Source organism: Tachysurus vachellii, chromosome 13, assembly GCF_030014155.1.
Source record: "Tachysurus vachellii isolate PV-2020 chromosome 13, HZAU_Pvac_v1, whole genome shotgun sequence".
Lineage (NCBI taxonomy): Eukaryota > Metazoa > Chordata > Actinopteri > Siluriformes > Bagridae > Tachysurus > Tachysurus vachellii.
In genome coordinates, this window is record NC_083472.1 from 21332685 (window position 1) to 21348967 (window position 16283).

The 16283-nt window shown below is 36.4% G+C and overlaps 2 protein-coding genes across 2 annotated transcripts; one reads left to right on the top strand and one right to left on the bottom strand.

The window, feature by feature from the left end:
• Nucleotides 1-1284: 1284 nt before the first annotated feature.
• bbs7 (Bardet-Biedl syndrome 7) lies at nt 1285-13983 on the bottom strand. The gene is made up of 19 exons (XM_060885003.1): nt 13498-13983; nt 12808-12873; nt 12544-12606; nt 11545-11720; nt 11236-11422; nt 10551-10623; nt 10317-10433; nt 9772-9902; nt 9583-9667; nt 9188-9290; nt 8663-8855; nt 8462-8536; nt 8270-8335; nt 3584-3723; nt 2471-2635; nt 2244-2353; nt 2056-2159; nt 1838-1961; nt 1285-1640 (listed from the first exon to the last, which is right to left on the bottom strand). Exons 1-19 carry the CDS (start codon nt 13531-13533, stop codon nt 1507-1509), a joined length of 2148 nt encoding a protein of 715 aa, XP_060740986.1. The 5' UTR covers nt 13534-13983; the 3' UTR covers nt 1285-1506.
• LOC132856269 (uncharacterized) lies at nt 5425-7470 on the top strand. The gene is made up of 3 exons (XM_060885789.1): nt 5425-6314; nt 6412-6693; nt 6826-7470. The coding sequence occupies exons 2-3, from the start codon at nt 6619-6621 to the stop codon at nt 7468-7470; spliced, it is 720 nt and encodes a 239-aa protein (XP_060741772.1). The 5' UTR covers nt 5425-6314; nt 6412-6618.
• Nucleotides 13984-16283: the final 2300 nt, after the last annotated feature.

The window sequence follows — 16283 nt, forward strand, 5'->3', positions numbered from 1 at the left end:
CACTAATCTACGGCGGCTGAACAGGTTCAAACGTTTTACACTTCCCATTATTTAAAACGGTTGAGTCGAATGAGGGTCGAGTCATTGGCTCGAAGGAAATTTAAAAAACTGACGTAAAGATGAACAATAGGCGGTTCGTGTAGTCAAAGGGTGCGGTGCAGATTTTACACGATATATGCACGCGATATAGTACACATACATGTATAAATATGATATCTAAGAGATGTCGTATCCGTACATCTCCAAATAAGCAAACAAATAAATAAACAAAACTTACAGTTTAGAAAAAAAAATATTTTCCTTATTCAGGAAAATTCATCTGGTTCACATTACTTAATAGTCATTTTATGCTTGATATCAGACATTAGTAATTGTAATTTCTCGTTTTTATCCCATTGTGTCCGACGTCTCCATCATTTATCCTTGCCATTGTACCTGATCTCCATCATACTACAGATGGGGAGCCCACATGCAGGACCCTCATCACTGTTTTAGGATCCACTGCCTGTGGTTATCACCCTTAGGTCTAGCTCTAGGGGTGGGTCTCAATTACCATAATCCAGGGTACAGTTAATCATTTTTTTTTTTTACCTCTCACAGCAGTCTTTTCAGACCTTCTGGATCTGTAAACCAGTTTCTTATTGGAAGGATCAAACTCCTTTTCTACACCATGCCAGGTCTAATAAATACTTAAACATGCATATTATTACAATCAAAGGGCTCTTTTATACATGCATAAATCTTTTGTACAGAAACTATTTTTATTCCTGAACTTTATACCAACTCAACATACTATGTCTAAATTATTTAAAGGCCTACCTGTTTTTGAATTATTCATGCATATCTTAAACCCATTCAATTCCAATGACTAACTAGTATTTATAATGATTCCAACACTGTAATAAAATAACTAACTTTATGGCTATGCTTCAGACACTTCATTTCAATAGCCACCGATTTCGTCTTATAGGGTTGCAAGACATTTTGTGGTTTTACTTGTAATCCTGATTGGGCATGGATAGTAGCTTTAAAGCTAAAAACATTTACATTAATAAACAGAGGCAGGCCAATTTCACCTCTTCCATTTGTGATAAAATCCCAGTATCAGAGCTGTGGGCATCAACTAATACTTGATACAATTCTCTGCAAGCGTCTCTAAACTGAAACATCAGACATACGATGATGGCATGCATTTAGTTGTGTCTTGTGTTCATATGAAGTAAGGAGCATATAAATGTGTGACACCCTTTGATTATCCTGCAAATATTCCAGACAGCAAGAGAGCATTTTTGTGACATTTATTAGAGTACAAATATAAATTCACAAAAAGCAGCACAGTAGTGCCATTTATTTCTCATTACATTATAACACACCACAATATATCGATACCGCTCAGTATGGCTTCTGTACTTTGGCATATCAATGTGCTCAGCTACTGCAAATGTAACCACACTAAATTAAAAAATATTACAAATAAATAAATAACTATGCTGTTGGCATTTTAAATTAAGCGTCATTGAAAAAGTCCACCAAAGAGTTCAGATCGTAGTTGTCTAATATTTCAAGGAGCTGTGAAACCTTCGTCTTGACGTTTTGCCCTTTGAATTTGAACTTGTCAATGAAGAGGTCTGTTATCATGCCTGTGGGAGGACAAATAAGTGTTACTTACATTTCTTAAAAAGATCATGATGGGAAATGAAATGGAAATAATAATAATAATAATAATAATAATAATAATAATAATAATAATAATAATAACAACATGTAACACTGATGTTTATCATATGTTTGACATTTATAATCGAGGAAGATCTCATTTCATGTAAAGGCTGCCTACCGTATAATCTTTCCAGGTGAGCTGGCTGTTTTTTATATTCTTCTAACAGACGAGCAGAATCGTCAAGTATATTGCGATACTCTGGAATCAGAAAATCTGCATTTCCTTCATGCACTTGCAACTCCTATGGGAGAATCAAACAAACACACAATAATAAAAGACTGTAAAGTTCTAGAAATAAAAGCCACAATGTTCTAGTTTCTCACAGTAGAGTGTACCTTCAAAGCATCAATAAGCTGAACCTTTTTGGCCAACAATAGCTGACACTCAAGCTTAGGATGAATCATCTTCAGTGTATGGCTCACAGAATCTTCATTCACTTCTACAATGCAAAAAAAGTTGAAACAGAGATGACAGCAGTGCGAGGTAAAACTGGAGTTTGTAGTTTGTATGAATGGAAACTCACCGTAGGAAATGTTTAGATTGATTTTGCGCTTGGTGGCCTCCTTAGAGAGAACATCTTTGAGGATGGATATAGTGGATATGTTATCTGATTTAAAATTCCCTTCACCTTTGCTGAAAAACAAAACAGGCAAATAAATACCATAAGCCAACCACAATAAATAACCATACCTACTAAATGTGTATTTTCATTGCATCTGTACATCTTGCCCACTGAGAGGATTGCCTCACCAGTAGCTTGCCTCAAGCTGAGTTCCCAGGAAAGTGTTTTGAAAGTAGAAGGTGATGTTTTCTCCTGCTGGCGTTTTCTCAGGCACCTCAGGCAGGCAGAACATGACCCATGAGTGGATCTCTGCAAAGCTGAACTGCCCCACCAGCCTCAATGTATTCATGGGCCTGGAGACAAAACCCAGAGAGACGTCGTGTTTTCTAGATATTCAAACCAGCAGCCGTAACCAAATCTCAAAGCGATATAGGAAATTCCCAAGCAGAGGGACATGGTGTGGTGGCCAAGCTGCTACAATCTTGGTTATGAAAAATATAACTTTAATAACTTTATACCACAGCAGTACTTAATGCTCGATTTTGATTGGTCAGAAGATTCATTTTCTACAACAGCAGATTTGACAGTAACATGTAAAAATGTTTCCTTGACAATTATTGAGCATTGTTTTTATAGGAGTTCACAGTGTCTATGCTTTGTAACACTTTTTGTTTCTCTGACTTGGGAAAATCGGACACAGAGTTTGTGCTTGATGGCCTCCTGATAACATAACATTTTTTCATATATTTTTGTTACATGAACTAACCAACTTGTTTTGCTGGTGTTCCACAACATTAAACCATAAACCAATAAAAAGTATGACGTTATTTAACGAATGAAAGAATTGCTGACAAATCACTGCAGTACACCTTCATCTCACCAACCTGGTTATCACTGGTTATTTTCTTATAACTGCATATTTTCAGTTTCAAACATTTCTTTGTGAATCTGATAAGCGACTGTTTGCGAGACCGCAGCTATGTCTCTAGTGAGCTACCTAACTAGTTTTAGTAAATAAACCAATCAACTACATAGCAATTCAATTTGGTATAGTGAGCGCTTTATAAAACTGAGCCTAAACGCTATGATTTTCTCAACAGTTAAATATTGCGTTTAAATATACATTTATCTATAAAAATTGAAATATGATGTTTAAATCTATCTGCAAACTAATAGCATTTTAGCAAATTTTCTAGGATTAACTCCTTGCAGCACTGATACAGCCCACCATTGTCCCATAGTTCAAGTGTACAAATGTAATCTAAGGTATTGGATTGATTTCCCTGCTACATGTGTCTCACCTGCTGTGATCAATGCTGTGGGTCCTCTGGTGGAGCGAGAGCGGTTTGATCTGGTACTGACGCACCTGGCAGGTTTTAGGCTGCAGCCGTGGGGTTACGTAGGCCTGAAGTGTCCCATACTGACCCTCAATAGACCTCACCTGCAAAAAGTATAAAAGATAGTTAGCATGGTTGGACTTAATAAAGTTTGTAGGATTGTTTATATACTTATTACTATACTACTTAAAAACACGCACCAAAAATTCATGTAAAGTGGTTTGAAGTAATGGTAAGTGCATTTCATAAACACATTCTTATGCATCATTACCATATACACCATTGTAGTGCAATTTAAGTAACAGGATGATAAACTTATTCAACTAAAAAAAAAGTGAGGAATACTGAACACTTTGCATATGTAGCAGAAGGGGGCGGAGCTACCAGGTGCCTAAACAAGAAAAGTGCAAAATAAAATAAGAACAATATCCTTAATTACAATTAACAAATTTATTGCACTACTGTGTATTCTTAAATATTGACATTAAGTCAGCTATATCAGCAGCATTAAATTCTTATTTGTCTACATAATAATAATAATAATAATAATAATAATACAAAAAAAAAAACAACTGAGTAGAAACATCACTATTATTGATGCACTGTTTAGCAGCAGAACAGCAGCTGATGTAACCCTTCTTATGTAAACCTGTCATGTAGTGATGTAATCTCATGCTGAATACTGAAATAGTGCATTCTGCTACTGGGATCCTGGTTTAAATCCCATTTGTGCCGTGTAGTGCCTAGGATACCATTTTTGTCCGTAGTGGGTGGGAAACAATGTGACAGTTCAAACACACAAAAAGAAGGTTTTTTTTAAGCACTCACTGCTGGCTGTGTTGGTAACCTTCTCCACACAATCATCTAAATGCAATTACACGGAATGTGCCATTATTGCAGCATGACGGATGTGACTTTGTTCGTCAATCTTATACTACAGCAATTTGCAAATTCTGACAATGTTTGATTTAATAAAAAAAGATACAACCATAATTTTGTAGATAAATAGTTAGATTTAATGATGTGCATTAACAAATTAGCTCCTGTTGTCAAGGAAACTAAACATGAAAAAAAAAAACAACATGTGATGTCTGTGACTTTGATCATGACATGGTTGCTGGTACCAGAAAGGCTGGTTTAAGGTTTTCGGAAATAATGATCTCCAGTTGCTAGAATTTACAAAGAATGGTGCAAAAAATGGAAAGAAAATAAAATGAGTGATTGACAGTTTTGTGGGTGGAAATGACTTGATATGAGAAATTAGAGGAAAATGGCCAGATTGGTTCAAACTGCCAGGAAGGACAGAGTAACTCTTTACAACCGTGAGCAGAAAAGAATCTCAACATGCACAACTCATCAAACATTAAGGTAGATAAGCTATCACAACAGAAAACCAGATCAGATCAAATCCCACTCCTGACAGACAAAAATGAGAATCTGAAGCTTTTTTGTGAGCACAGACAGTTGCTGCAGATTTTCATTTAGATTTTAGTTGGTTTCAGTGAGCATGTGCTCATTATAGCCTTCAGAACCTGTGCTCACCATTCCATGTAAACTCTAGAGACTGTTGTGTGTAAGAGTCCCAGGAGATTAGCAGTTACTGAAAAACTTAAACCAGCCCATTTGGCTACAGCCACGTCATAGCTACAGAAAAAGGAGGTCACGTTTTTTTCCCCATACTGATGTTTGAAGTGAACATTAACTGAATTTACTGCCCCGTTTCTGTATGATATAACGCACTGTGCTACTGATACACGATTGGCTGATTGGATAACTGCATAAATGAGCAGGTGTACAGATGTTCCTATTACAGTTTTTTTCAGTCGCTAACAAGCGTTTGTCCAAACAGTTGTCACATTTTCAAAACTCTAAACACAATTAGCACAGCATCAGTCTTTTGTGGCCATACCATTCACACATTTCATGTCGTTTTCACACAATATGCAATCAGTAAACACATTTCCACAATGCTTACATTTCCTTAACAGACAAGTTATACCTCTCAACAAAATTATGGATTGTTTTTGTAGTATTCAAGAATGTTAACACACAACATCCCACAATAGCAACAACAATATTCCAAACCTTAGATACAGTATAAAAACCTCTGCTTCTGCAATGATATCAGTTCAAAAACAATATATCTCAGCTGATAATAAACAAACAATTGAATAATTGACACACAGCTGATTTATGTTGGGTGAATTGGGCCAACCACAGCTGATTCCAGTCTGGCTTAGACTCAGTGGCAGGGGTTATTTTTTTCTATTACTATAAAAAGAGGACTTTGAGGAGTGATGTTTTTGGAAACAGAAACAGAAAAAGACAAACACTGTAATGTTTGGACGTGGAAGAGGAAGAGCAAGGGGCCCAGGGAGAAGACCAGCTCCAGTGAGAGATGCAGGGCCAGGGAGAGGTGCAGTAAGAGATGCAGTAGGAGGTGCAGTGAGAGGTGCAGTGAGAGGTGCAGTGAGAGGTGCAGGAACAGGAGCAGGCCCAAGGAGAGGGCAAGGTAGAGGTGTAAGAATGCGTGGTGGTGGCATTCCAAGGGCTGCAAGAACAGTAGTCAGTGATGAAATTCGTGCCACTATCATTGACCATGTCTCTCACTAAGAGAGGCTGGTGAAAGAGTGCAACCCAATTTGAGGCGGTCAACGGTTGCCGCCATTATTCACATCTTTCAACAAACCAACAGGTAAGTATTGCATTTTACATGGATTGTTTCTATTCTCACTTGACATGTCAATAAGGTCATACAGTAATGCATATGTTGATTTTTTTCCCATCTAAAGAATGCAACGTCTTCCACCCTCTGGGGGAAGAGGAAAGCTCCTCAATAATGATCAAGAGCTTGCCATTGTAGAAATGGTTGTTGCAAAAATGCAATAAAACTGCATGAAATTAAAACTAGAATTGTGGAGGACCATGAGATATTTGGCAATATAGAAAGCATCAGCCTCACAACCATTACGCGTACATTGTCCAAACACAGAGTGCGGATGAAGCAGCTCTACACTGTTCCCTTTGAGAGGAACAGTGAGAGAGTCAAGGAGCTACGACGACAATATGTCCAGGTATAGTGTATATTCAATTCAATGTCCAGTTCTATAAGCTTTGCACTTTGCAAGTAGGTAACCTACACAGTAATAGGTTACAATACAGTATGGTATACAGTAATGACATTATATACATAAACTTTGTTTCAGAGAGTTATGGAATTGAAGGCCAACCAGGCCCCTCATGAATTCATTTACATAGATGAGGCAGGATTCAATTTATCCAAAAGGCGTCGACGTGGACGAAATATAATTGGAAAAAGGGCCACAGTTGATGTGCCAGGACAGAGAGGGGCAAACATTACCATGTGTGCAGCAATGGCAAATGCAGGATTACTCCTTCACAGATGTCAGGTTGGACCCTATAATACCGAGCGCCTCCTTGCCTTTCTCAATGATCTCCACCAGCGCCTGGTACCAGAGCAGGATCAGGAGGGTGAAAACATGAGGACCTTTGTAATTACCTGGGACAATGTTGCTTTCCATCATTCGCAAGCAATAACAGCATGGTTTGAAGTCCACCCAAGACTGGTAAGTCTCTTCCTTCCACCCTATTCACCTTTCCTCAACCAGTTCTTTTCTGCATGGAGGTGGAAGGTTTATGACCATCAGCCACATGACCAGATGTCCCTCCTTGAAGCCATGGATGCTGGCTGCAGGGACATCACAGTTCAAGATTGGCAAGGGTGGATCCGACATACCAAGCGGTTTTATCCCAGCTGCATCGCCTTGGATGATATCAGATGTGATGTTGACGAAAACATGTGGCCGAACCATGAAGATCGCAGGGATTAGATACATTAATTTTGTGCTATTTTTAGTTCCCCCCTTCTTATCTGGGCTTTTTGCTGTTTTGTTTTTTGTTTTTCAGAATGCTCTTATATATGATATTTTGTTCACTGTAAGCAATACTGTAAAACTTTTTCTGTTCTATTATATTGTGTTTCTACTGTAACTCCTTTAGTAAACAGTAAAGAAAAAAATAACTGTGGACATACAGTTCCCAACTAAGAAGTTTTGTGTAAAAGGTGGATTGCATGTTACCTGAAACATAAAAGTCTATGCAGTTTTTCTAATGTCAACAATAGCCAGTATTTTGAAACCTGGTGTACTTTGATTGACTGCATATACCTTGTGAAGTGAAAACAAGTGTTATTGTTTGACAGAATAATTTCATTTTGAGTCAGATTTCCAGTGTTTCGGTAAAGTTAGTGTGTGCAGAGAAAGATGTGTTCTGTTTTGAAATGGAGAGTTAGTATATATTTAACAAAATGTGTTTTTGAGAGGAAAATTATCAATTTGGCCAATTGTGTTCTGTAGGTGTAAGTCTGTGTTAAGAGTTTAGAAAAATTATCTTAAGTATAGGTAAGCGCTTGTTAGCGATTGAAAAAAACTGTAATTATTGTATTATTTATTATTTGCAACTGTGGCTACGGACATTTTTAAAGTACATTAATGAGGATTTTTGAATTGTCTGATCATGTGTTCATGACTTTTCTTTTCTTCGGTAAGTGTGACAACTGCAGGGAATTATCTGTCATTTTAAAACCTGTTTAAAAATCACCTTTTAAGAGTGTTAACTGTTATTAATTACCTTCAATTCCAGCCTTGTGGTGTTAGCCTGGCATCTGTATGTGGCAAGGAGGAAATTCCCATTTGGCTATGAAAGAAAGTGTGCAGACATTCACTATAGGCTCAAGTCGATGTAATGTAACGTAAGGTAATATTATACTTTATATTACTAACTAACTAGCAGCCTGAATAAATGGAAACATGTTAATGTTACCTCTGAATCGCATTCGCTGAAACTAACCACTGCTGAGTTCTTATCCACATCCAGCAAGTCTATAGGAACATCACTCTGTGAAAAGGGGAGGAAAGGAAAAAACACTACAGGTCATTTGCTAATATTGAGCTAATATTTCTAAACCATCCAAAAATGATATTGTTGTGTAGAGCCTCTCTAAGTCTGCCAATGTGCTCTGACCTGTAGCAGCAGGTTATCAATGGCGGTCTGCACCTCTAGCATAAGACTGTAGCTGGCATCCTCTTGGCACAGAGAGAACCTGTCATTGATGCTAAAGACCGGCACGGTGGATACAGCTGTGCTAGACTGCGAGCTTTGCTGGTATTTTTCCCGTCCCTGCATCACCTTGACCTGCAGCTGCTCCAGCTCGGCCCTACACACAAGCAAGCATGACATGAGCCTAAAAACTTGACTCCTCATGGTTAAAAGACAGGAAGTGTTTTTCTCTACAGGTTTACTGTCCTTCTGATATTTAAGATTTCGTTGCTCCTATCATTGCTCTCTAGTCTAATTCAGATGCTGCTTATCAAGACACCTACAGATTAACTCAGGTTATATAATCGTTTTTTTTTTTGGTTTTAATACTAGTAATATTTTTTCCTGATGTGAAGATACATTATGTTGAAGGAATCCCGGAGTGTTCCTGTAATAAGCAGTATATTGGTGCTGAAGATGGCGCTGTAGTTCAAGCGCATATAGATGTACCTGAGAGCAACCACCTTGGCCTGGGTCTCTCGGCTCATTTTCACCTCGTCCCCTGGACCTGCCTCCATCTGCTGAGGCTCTGTGCTGAGACCTGATACCCAGCCTACACATGCCATGTCAGGAATGAAATGTGAGCTCATTAGCAGACTTTGAATATGATTACATGTCAGAGTTCGTGTCTAATTATACGATGAAGATCCTCTAATGACAGATCTCTGATTACAGAAAATGACTCATCATTAATCCAGGCTCGTAACAGAAAACTGGCATGCATTAACACAAATCTCATCCATTGTAAAGTCCAGTATGCTTTAATGTAAAAAAAAAATCCTAATTGAATAGAATGCTATAGGTACAAGTCCATAAAAAAAGAAATCTGAAGAGTTTTAGCTAACCTGTGTATGTTGTCGTGACGACCTCATCATATGACTCCTTTCCTACACACCCTCCCTGGATCGATGTAACACTTTCAGTCAACACCTTGCAAACGCAGAAATATAGATTATAAATACATGAACACACACAGGACACGCAGTGGAACGTTTGTATTTTGCAAATCCTAATTTGAACTGGTTTTCACATACGGTCTCAAAACGCAACGTAGGCTCATTAGAGTTGTCCAGTCCGTAGATCTCGACCGTTCCATCATCCCTCCCGACCAGGATGTCTTTTACACCGTCACCCAGGATGTCGAACGTATCGATGCACAGAATGCCTTGAGAAAGCAATAAAACCCACAAAATCAACAACTCATCCAGATGCTTTAAAGACTATTTAATCAGTATTTTTGTTGTAGTTTACTGAACAGTGGTTAATTTTGCAGCTAGATGGAAATCTTTTCTGGGCATGAGTTATTTTATTACATGAAAGTGTATCTGTCAAATAAACTGAACATGCTAGATAAAATATATTGTGTATAATCTTAACTCCTAAGTTATAATATAATGATATTTACTCAACTAATGATCATTCTTTAACCAAACCACTTCTTAATGATCACTATAATAATTACGTAATTTAAAAAAAAGGTCTTTTTCCAAGAAATAAAACTATAGCACTCTGAGAAATAGGTTTACATGTACAAAACAGTACAAAGTTTTTATTACTGCTCACAGATATTGTTCCTCACCTCCTTTTTTCTTTTCATTGCCCACCTCCCACTTAGGGAGAGGAGCTGAACAGCTTAACTGTACTAAACCCATTTTGCCATCAGCCGTTCCATAAAGCACTTCCTCTCCATCCTTACCTGAACACAGAGGACAAATCGGGGGGAAATTATATAGTAAAATTGTATATATATGATATGTATATATGTAAGAATTCCCAATATTACAGTGTCACATTTACAGAGATGTTCACGCACCTCCATCTCTGTTATGAAGCTCCAGAACAGACGGTGGGCCGGAGATCTCAAAAGCATACAGCAGCTCTGAACCCTTACAGAAATCACAATGTAAAGCATTAACAAGGTCATAGGAGTATGTGTGGAGATATATATAGATATATATATATATATATGTATATATAAAGAAAAAAATATTTATATATAAAGAAAGACCATATGTAAACAATAAAGCACTATGTGGTGTCTGGATATAAGGAAATATATCAATGATGGCATTTTGGGATCTTTTTATCTTGCCATAAAAACAGAAACTGTTAAGCTCTCCATCCGAACATTTTCCCTGTCACACCATTAACTCTGACTGTTTCAAAGCAATGACAGTGGAGATCAGAAGAAATGTCTCCTCACAGAAAACCTCACTGTATCAATAATTACACAGTTTTTTAACTACTGTTCCTGATCCCTGTGACTGAGCTGAAAATAAAGAAATGAAGTATTACAGCAAGCGCAAGAACTCTGAGAAAATGAATCAACACTTTCTGAGCTATCAGATCTTAGAATTTAACAACACTGTGGTATAAAACTATTGAACTTAAAATCTGGAAACATGTATATCAACAGAGTTTGGTCCTTTTTTCACTAAAACACTTCATTTGTAAATTATCTAATAATGAATACAAATTAATTAATACATAGATGTTACCTGTAATATGCGCAGTACTCGATCCTGGCATGCCAGAACAGGCACTGTACGCCCCACAGTCTCCACCGGTAAACACACAATGTCATTGATCTTGTCCCCTGATAGAAAATAGTCCTGGTCTTTGCAGTCACAGTAGTGGTTGTAAATGTAGCTGGCACAGACAAAAAGGTCCGACCCAGAAACACGCCTGCCCAGAAGGTTCAAATTGTTATATCTGTGTCTGACACGAGTGTGCAAACAATAGAAATGATGGCTGAAAAAAAAAAACAGATTAGATCTAAATATAATGGAAATGAAATAATAACTCACATGGCGTTGATGCTCTCTGTCAGATTGGCCCCAAAAGATAGGAACTGTTTGCCCTTTTTGGTGTAACCCCTAACCTCAGAACCTGAGCAAACAAAGATCTTCTCCTGCGGTGTTCCTAATGCCCCTCCCAGCTCTAGCCTGGAGATCTTCTGTCCAGGGAGACTTCTGAATACAGGCTGGGTGAAAGAGAAAGAGAAAAAGAGAGAGAGAGAAAAAGAGAGAGAGAGAGAGAGAGAGAGAGAGAGATGAGCAATCAGGTTTGAGTTTAAAACATGGCACCAATAATGTGTTTTGATTCTTCTAACAGTGGACCGGGGAGATGTTCATGAGGATTGTGTGATGAAAGAGAGACTTCTATGAATGATGCTGATAATCAAAGTGCAAACTCATTTCCTCTTGTACACTTATAAGAAGTCGTTTTATAGATATATAGACATTTTATATATGAAAAGCTTGTGATTATTGTAGCCAAACATGCTTGATTTGCTGATGATTTTTTTCAAAATACTTGAAATACTTCAATATACAGTACGGTGCAACTTGCATTTTTTGTAAAAAACTAAAGCTGTTTTGTGACAATTAGTGTTGTTAAACATGCTATAGAAATAAACCCAAACTGAACTGAAATAATGCACCCTTAATCGCAATATTTCTTTTCTTTATTTCTATTCAGGTTTCATGTAGGTTGAGATCCATGCAGAATCAGAACAGTCTCTTTATAACTATCAGCTTTATGCTATAAGCCAAGTGAATTTACACAGCACGTTCAACAAGTCACTTCCTGTCAAGTCAAGTCAAGTCAAGTCAAGTCAAGAAGCTTTTATTGTCATTTCAACCATATATAGCTGTTGCAGTACATAGTGAAATGAGACAATGTTTCTCCAGGATTGTGGTGCTACATAAAACAAAGACAGGGCTAAGGACATAGACAGGGCTAAGGACCACACCAGATTTAAAGATGTGTTTGAATGTTTAGTTAATGACAAATTCAATACTCACAACCGCCTCTCCCTTTTTCATCCCGAAACAGTTGACCACTCCATCATGATCTGCAACAGCAACCTAAACAGAAACACACACATACACACACAAATGTTACTACCAATACCAGTCAATTTAAGAGTTTGAGATGAGTCAGTGAGGTGAATCATTCAGACTCTGGTGCAGGCCCACGTAGAGCATAATTATTTCAACCGGATGCTTCGGATGCTCTTCTCATGAATGGGTGTGTTGTTTGTTGCATGCAACTGAAACCTGGTTTACCTTTTGTGTTGCTTTACGGCCCACTGCAGGTAAAATTTTCATCGTTTTCGGAGAAGTCACTCCAACCTTGGCAAAAGGAATAGAGCAAAGTCATTTCTATTACGGCAAGATCTAACAACAGAAACAACAATTTTGGTCATATTTTTTCTGATATTTTAATAATAAAACATTCTCTTAAATTGTAGTGATAGAATTATAAAAACAAAATAGCACTTGTGCTTATTTCACTGCTTTTTTCCACTTGTTATTTGACTTTAAATATTTAAGCCCCGCTCACTTTGGCTCAATTAATGTCATATAACCCCTATTTTTTTTAAATATGTATGTTCATTTATGTATCGTTATGAAATACATGTTTGTTTTCTTTATAACATTTATATACAATTTTATCAATACATGAACTCACAATGTATTTTTTTTTAAAACTAAAAATATATATATTTAATATTCAGAACCAAAAATCTCATCTTCTTCATGACCTGCATTCATAAACTTACAAACCTGCTTTTAATTTATGCAAAATTGTTCTGTTGGTGTGTAATTGTGGCTTGCAAAAGCATTAAATCTCTTGACAAATTGTGTCTTGTTAAAGCAAAATGCAGAAATCATAACCATGTGCCATAATAGTAACATAGAATAAATCATACAAATAAACATACTAGATGTGTAGCTGTACGAGAGCACTCCTACCTGCAGGTAATCAACATGCTTTAAATTGAGCTCCATCTTCTCAGATTTAAAGAGATCACAGCAAACCGTAGATATATCACTTTAGCTTATTTTAAGATTTTCATAACGCTAATATATTATAATACACAAATGTTTCAGATATATCTATATCATTTGCTGGGGTAAAACAGCAGTAAGACAAATCACCACAAGTAAATGGATTAACATAAACTCATGGATTAACGTTACTCGGATCACGACACTGCTACTGTAGGTTAGCTCATTTGTAAGCTACCTTCACACATATTGCTCCATTTTATATATCTAAAATAACTAGGCAGTTGTCCGGATACACCGAATACACTTTTATAGCCATATAACAAACTTTATAACTTGCTAAAAACAGGTTTAAGCTTTCTAAACAGTCAAGTAACAGGCATCATGTGCTAGCAAAACGTTTTATTCAACGCTAGTCCGCCATATTTGATATTCCCTGCCCTGACACATCCACGGTTGCCGTGGAAACAGGGCTCCGTTCCAAAATGACTCAAAAGTCTCTAAATAAGTGCCCTACCTATGTGAGTAAATAATGGCGACTGGATCCCTACCTAGTGCACTTCTCATATTAAAGGAAGCCTTTTCAAATTAAAAAAGGATAAGTGGATACGCATCGCTCATGAAAATGAAATAAGATCATTTATAAATGAATATACAGAGATGTAATAAAGATATTTTACTATTTAAATATAAATAGATGTTAACACAGAATATAAAATATAATTATAATATTTACATATGTGTTCATTAATAAATATGGATATGCGTTTGTATTAAAGTTGTATTTAAGCTTCAAATAAAAGGATATAATAATAATAATAATAATAATAATAATAATAATAATAATAAGTATTATTATTATTATTATTATTATTATTATTATTATTATTATTATTATCATTCTGTAGTGAGATAAGAATTTAATGGTGATGATATAGCTGTCTTAATATCAATATTTAAGAATACACAGTAGTGCAATATATTTGCTCATTGTAATTAAGGAAATTGTATTTTTTTATTATTATTATTATTATTTTTTTTTTTGCACTTTTCTTGTTTAGGTTAAGAATCCTTTCAGATTTCTTAGCTGCATCTCAAATGATACACACTATGCACTTACACTATGCACTCTGTACACTGTATCTTATTATTATTATTATTATTATTATTATTATTATTATTATTATTATTATTATTATTATTATTATCTTCTATAAATAGGGTTTTATAAATAAATACTTGATACCATACTAAAATGGCTGTTTTTTAACCATTAATGCTCAAAGCTGGACTAGAAAGCCTTCATCTTGTGTTGATGATGCTGAAAACATTTAGTCAGTCCTGATCATCACATGAAAACAGATGGACCTTCTGATTGATGTCCACAGCCCTTTAACAAAGTAAAGGCCTGTTTTGTAATTTATTTATCCCCCATGCAAGATGAGACCTGATCTACTCTGTGTGTGTGTGTGTGTGTGTGTGTGTGTGTCTGTGTGCGTGCGTGCATGTGTGCGTGCATGTGTGTGTGCATCAAAAAAAGCGATAGCAGCACAGAGTGGCCCTGAAATTTCACCCACAAACGACCACAACAGCAGTCACTCCACACCAACAAAAGATTACAGAAATAGAGCTGAGCTAGCAGGAGGCAGAGACCATTATAAACTTCACCTTTAAATAATATTTGAGTTTATTCCACCCATTTAATCCAGTGCAACATCATCACCTGTAGCTTTTATGGAAATACATTTTGATGAATAATTGATTAAACTTATAGAGTTGACTTTTTGTGTTTTGTGTGAAGTATGTATGTGTGTTTGTGTGTGTGTGTATGTGTGTATATGTGTGTGTGTATGTGTGTGTGTGTGTGTATGTGTGAGTGTGTGTGTGTGTGTGTGTGTGTGTGTGTGTGTGTATGTGTGTGTGTGTGTGTGTAGAATGTGATGTGGAATTACAATAAGGTGGAACAGAGTCAAAGCAGTTTAGCACAACATAGACCTTATTGAAAAACATAATGGTTAGCCAAAACAGTTCACGTATGACAGTGAGGCACAGATAACTAAAAGCTCTCAGCTATCAGATTCATCTTTCAGGAACATCTGCCTTTGGCAGGAATGACATTCTGGCATCTTTGAATTAATTAGACATCAACAAAACCATGTTTAGAAACCTTGTTGTTGTCGGCATTAAGATCTGGACTACTGCAAATGCAGGATGAAATACTTCTCTATCATATAGAGTGTTATAACATCCTATGTCATAAAAAATTACATTAGAATTCATATAGGCACCTGTAGATGAAGTATTTCTAAACTATATTATTAGAATAAATTAAATAGTATCTATTGGTAGGAGCAATATTTCACATTTATAATACAATTTTGTAAGCCAAAGGAAAACTGTTTACAGCAGAATCTATGAAGGAAACAGCATGTAATCAGATAAAATTGGTCTCTTCTTAAACAAATAACCACAAAATTTGTTAATAAAAATAGTAATGGCTGTTCAACTCATTTACTCAAGTCATCATGTACACAAATACGATTTTAAATGAATAAGTCTGTCTTCTTTTGTCCAGTCCACTTTTCAGTCCACTGCGTCACTCAGAGCAGTAATTTCAGAAGTATGTTCCCCCAGAACTTTGTATCATTGCAATAGTAAAAAATCCCAATTTTTCCACAGTGTTTTCATTCTTAGAACCTGAATCTTCTGCCGTTTCCAAAATGTGGCTCCCTGAATGAGCGGCCGGACTG

Coding starts and splice junctions, on each gene's coding strand:
- LOC132856269 (XM_060885789.1), top strand. CDS start 6,619: ATGAAGCAGCTCTACACTGTTCCCTTTGAGAGGAACAGTGAGAGAGTC. Junction 6,694..6,825: donor TACGACGACAATATGTCCAG/GTATAGTGTATA, acceptor ACTTTGTTTCAG/AGAGTTATGGAATTGAAGGC.
- bbs7 (XM_060885003.1), bottom strand. CDS start 13,533: ATGGAGCTCAATTTAAAGCATGTTGATTACCTGCAG. Junction 12,607..12,807: donor GCCGTAAAGCAACACAAAAG/GTAAACCAGGTT, acceptor GTTTCTGTTTAG/GTTGCTGTTGCAGATCATGA. Junction 9,291..9,582: donor CGTCACGACAACATACACAG/GTTAGCTAAAAC, acceptor TGGCATGTGTAG/GCTGGGTATCAGGTCTCAGC.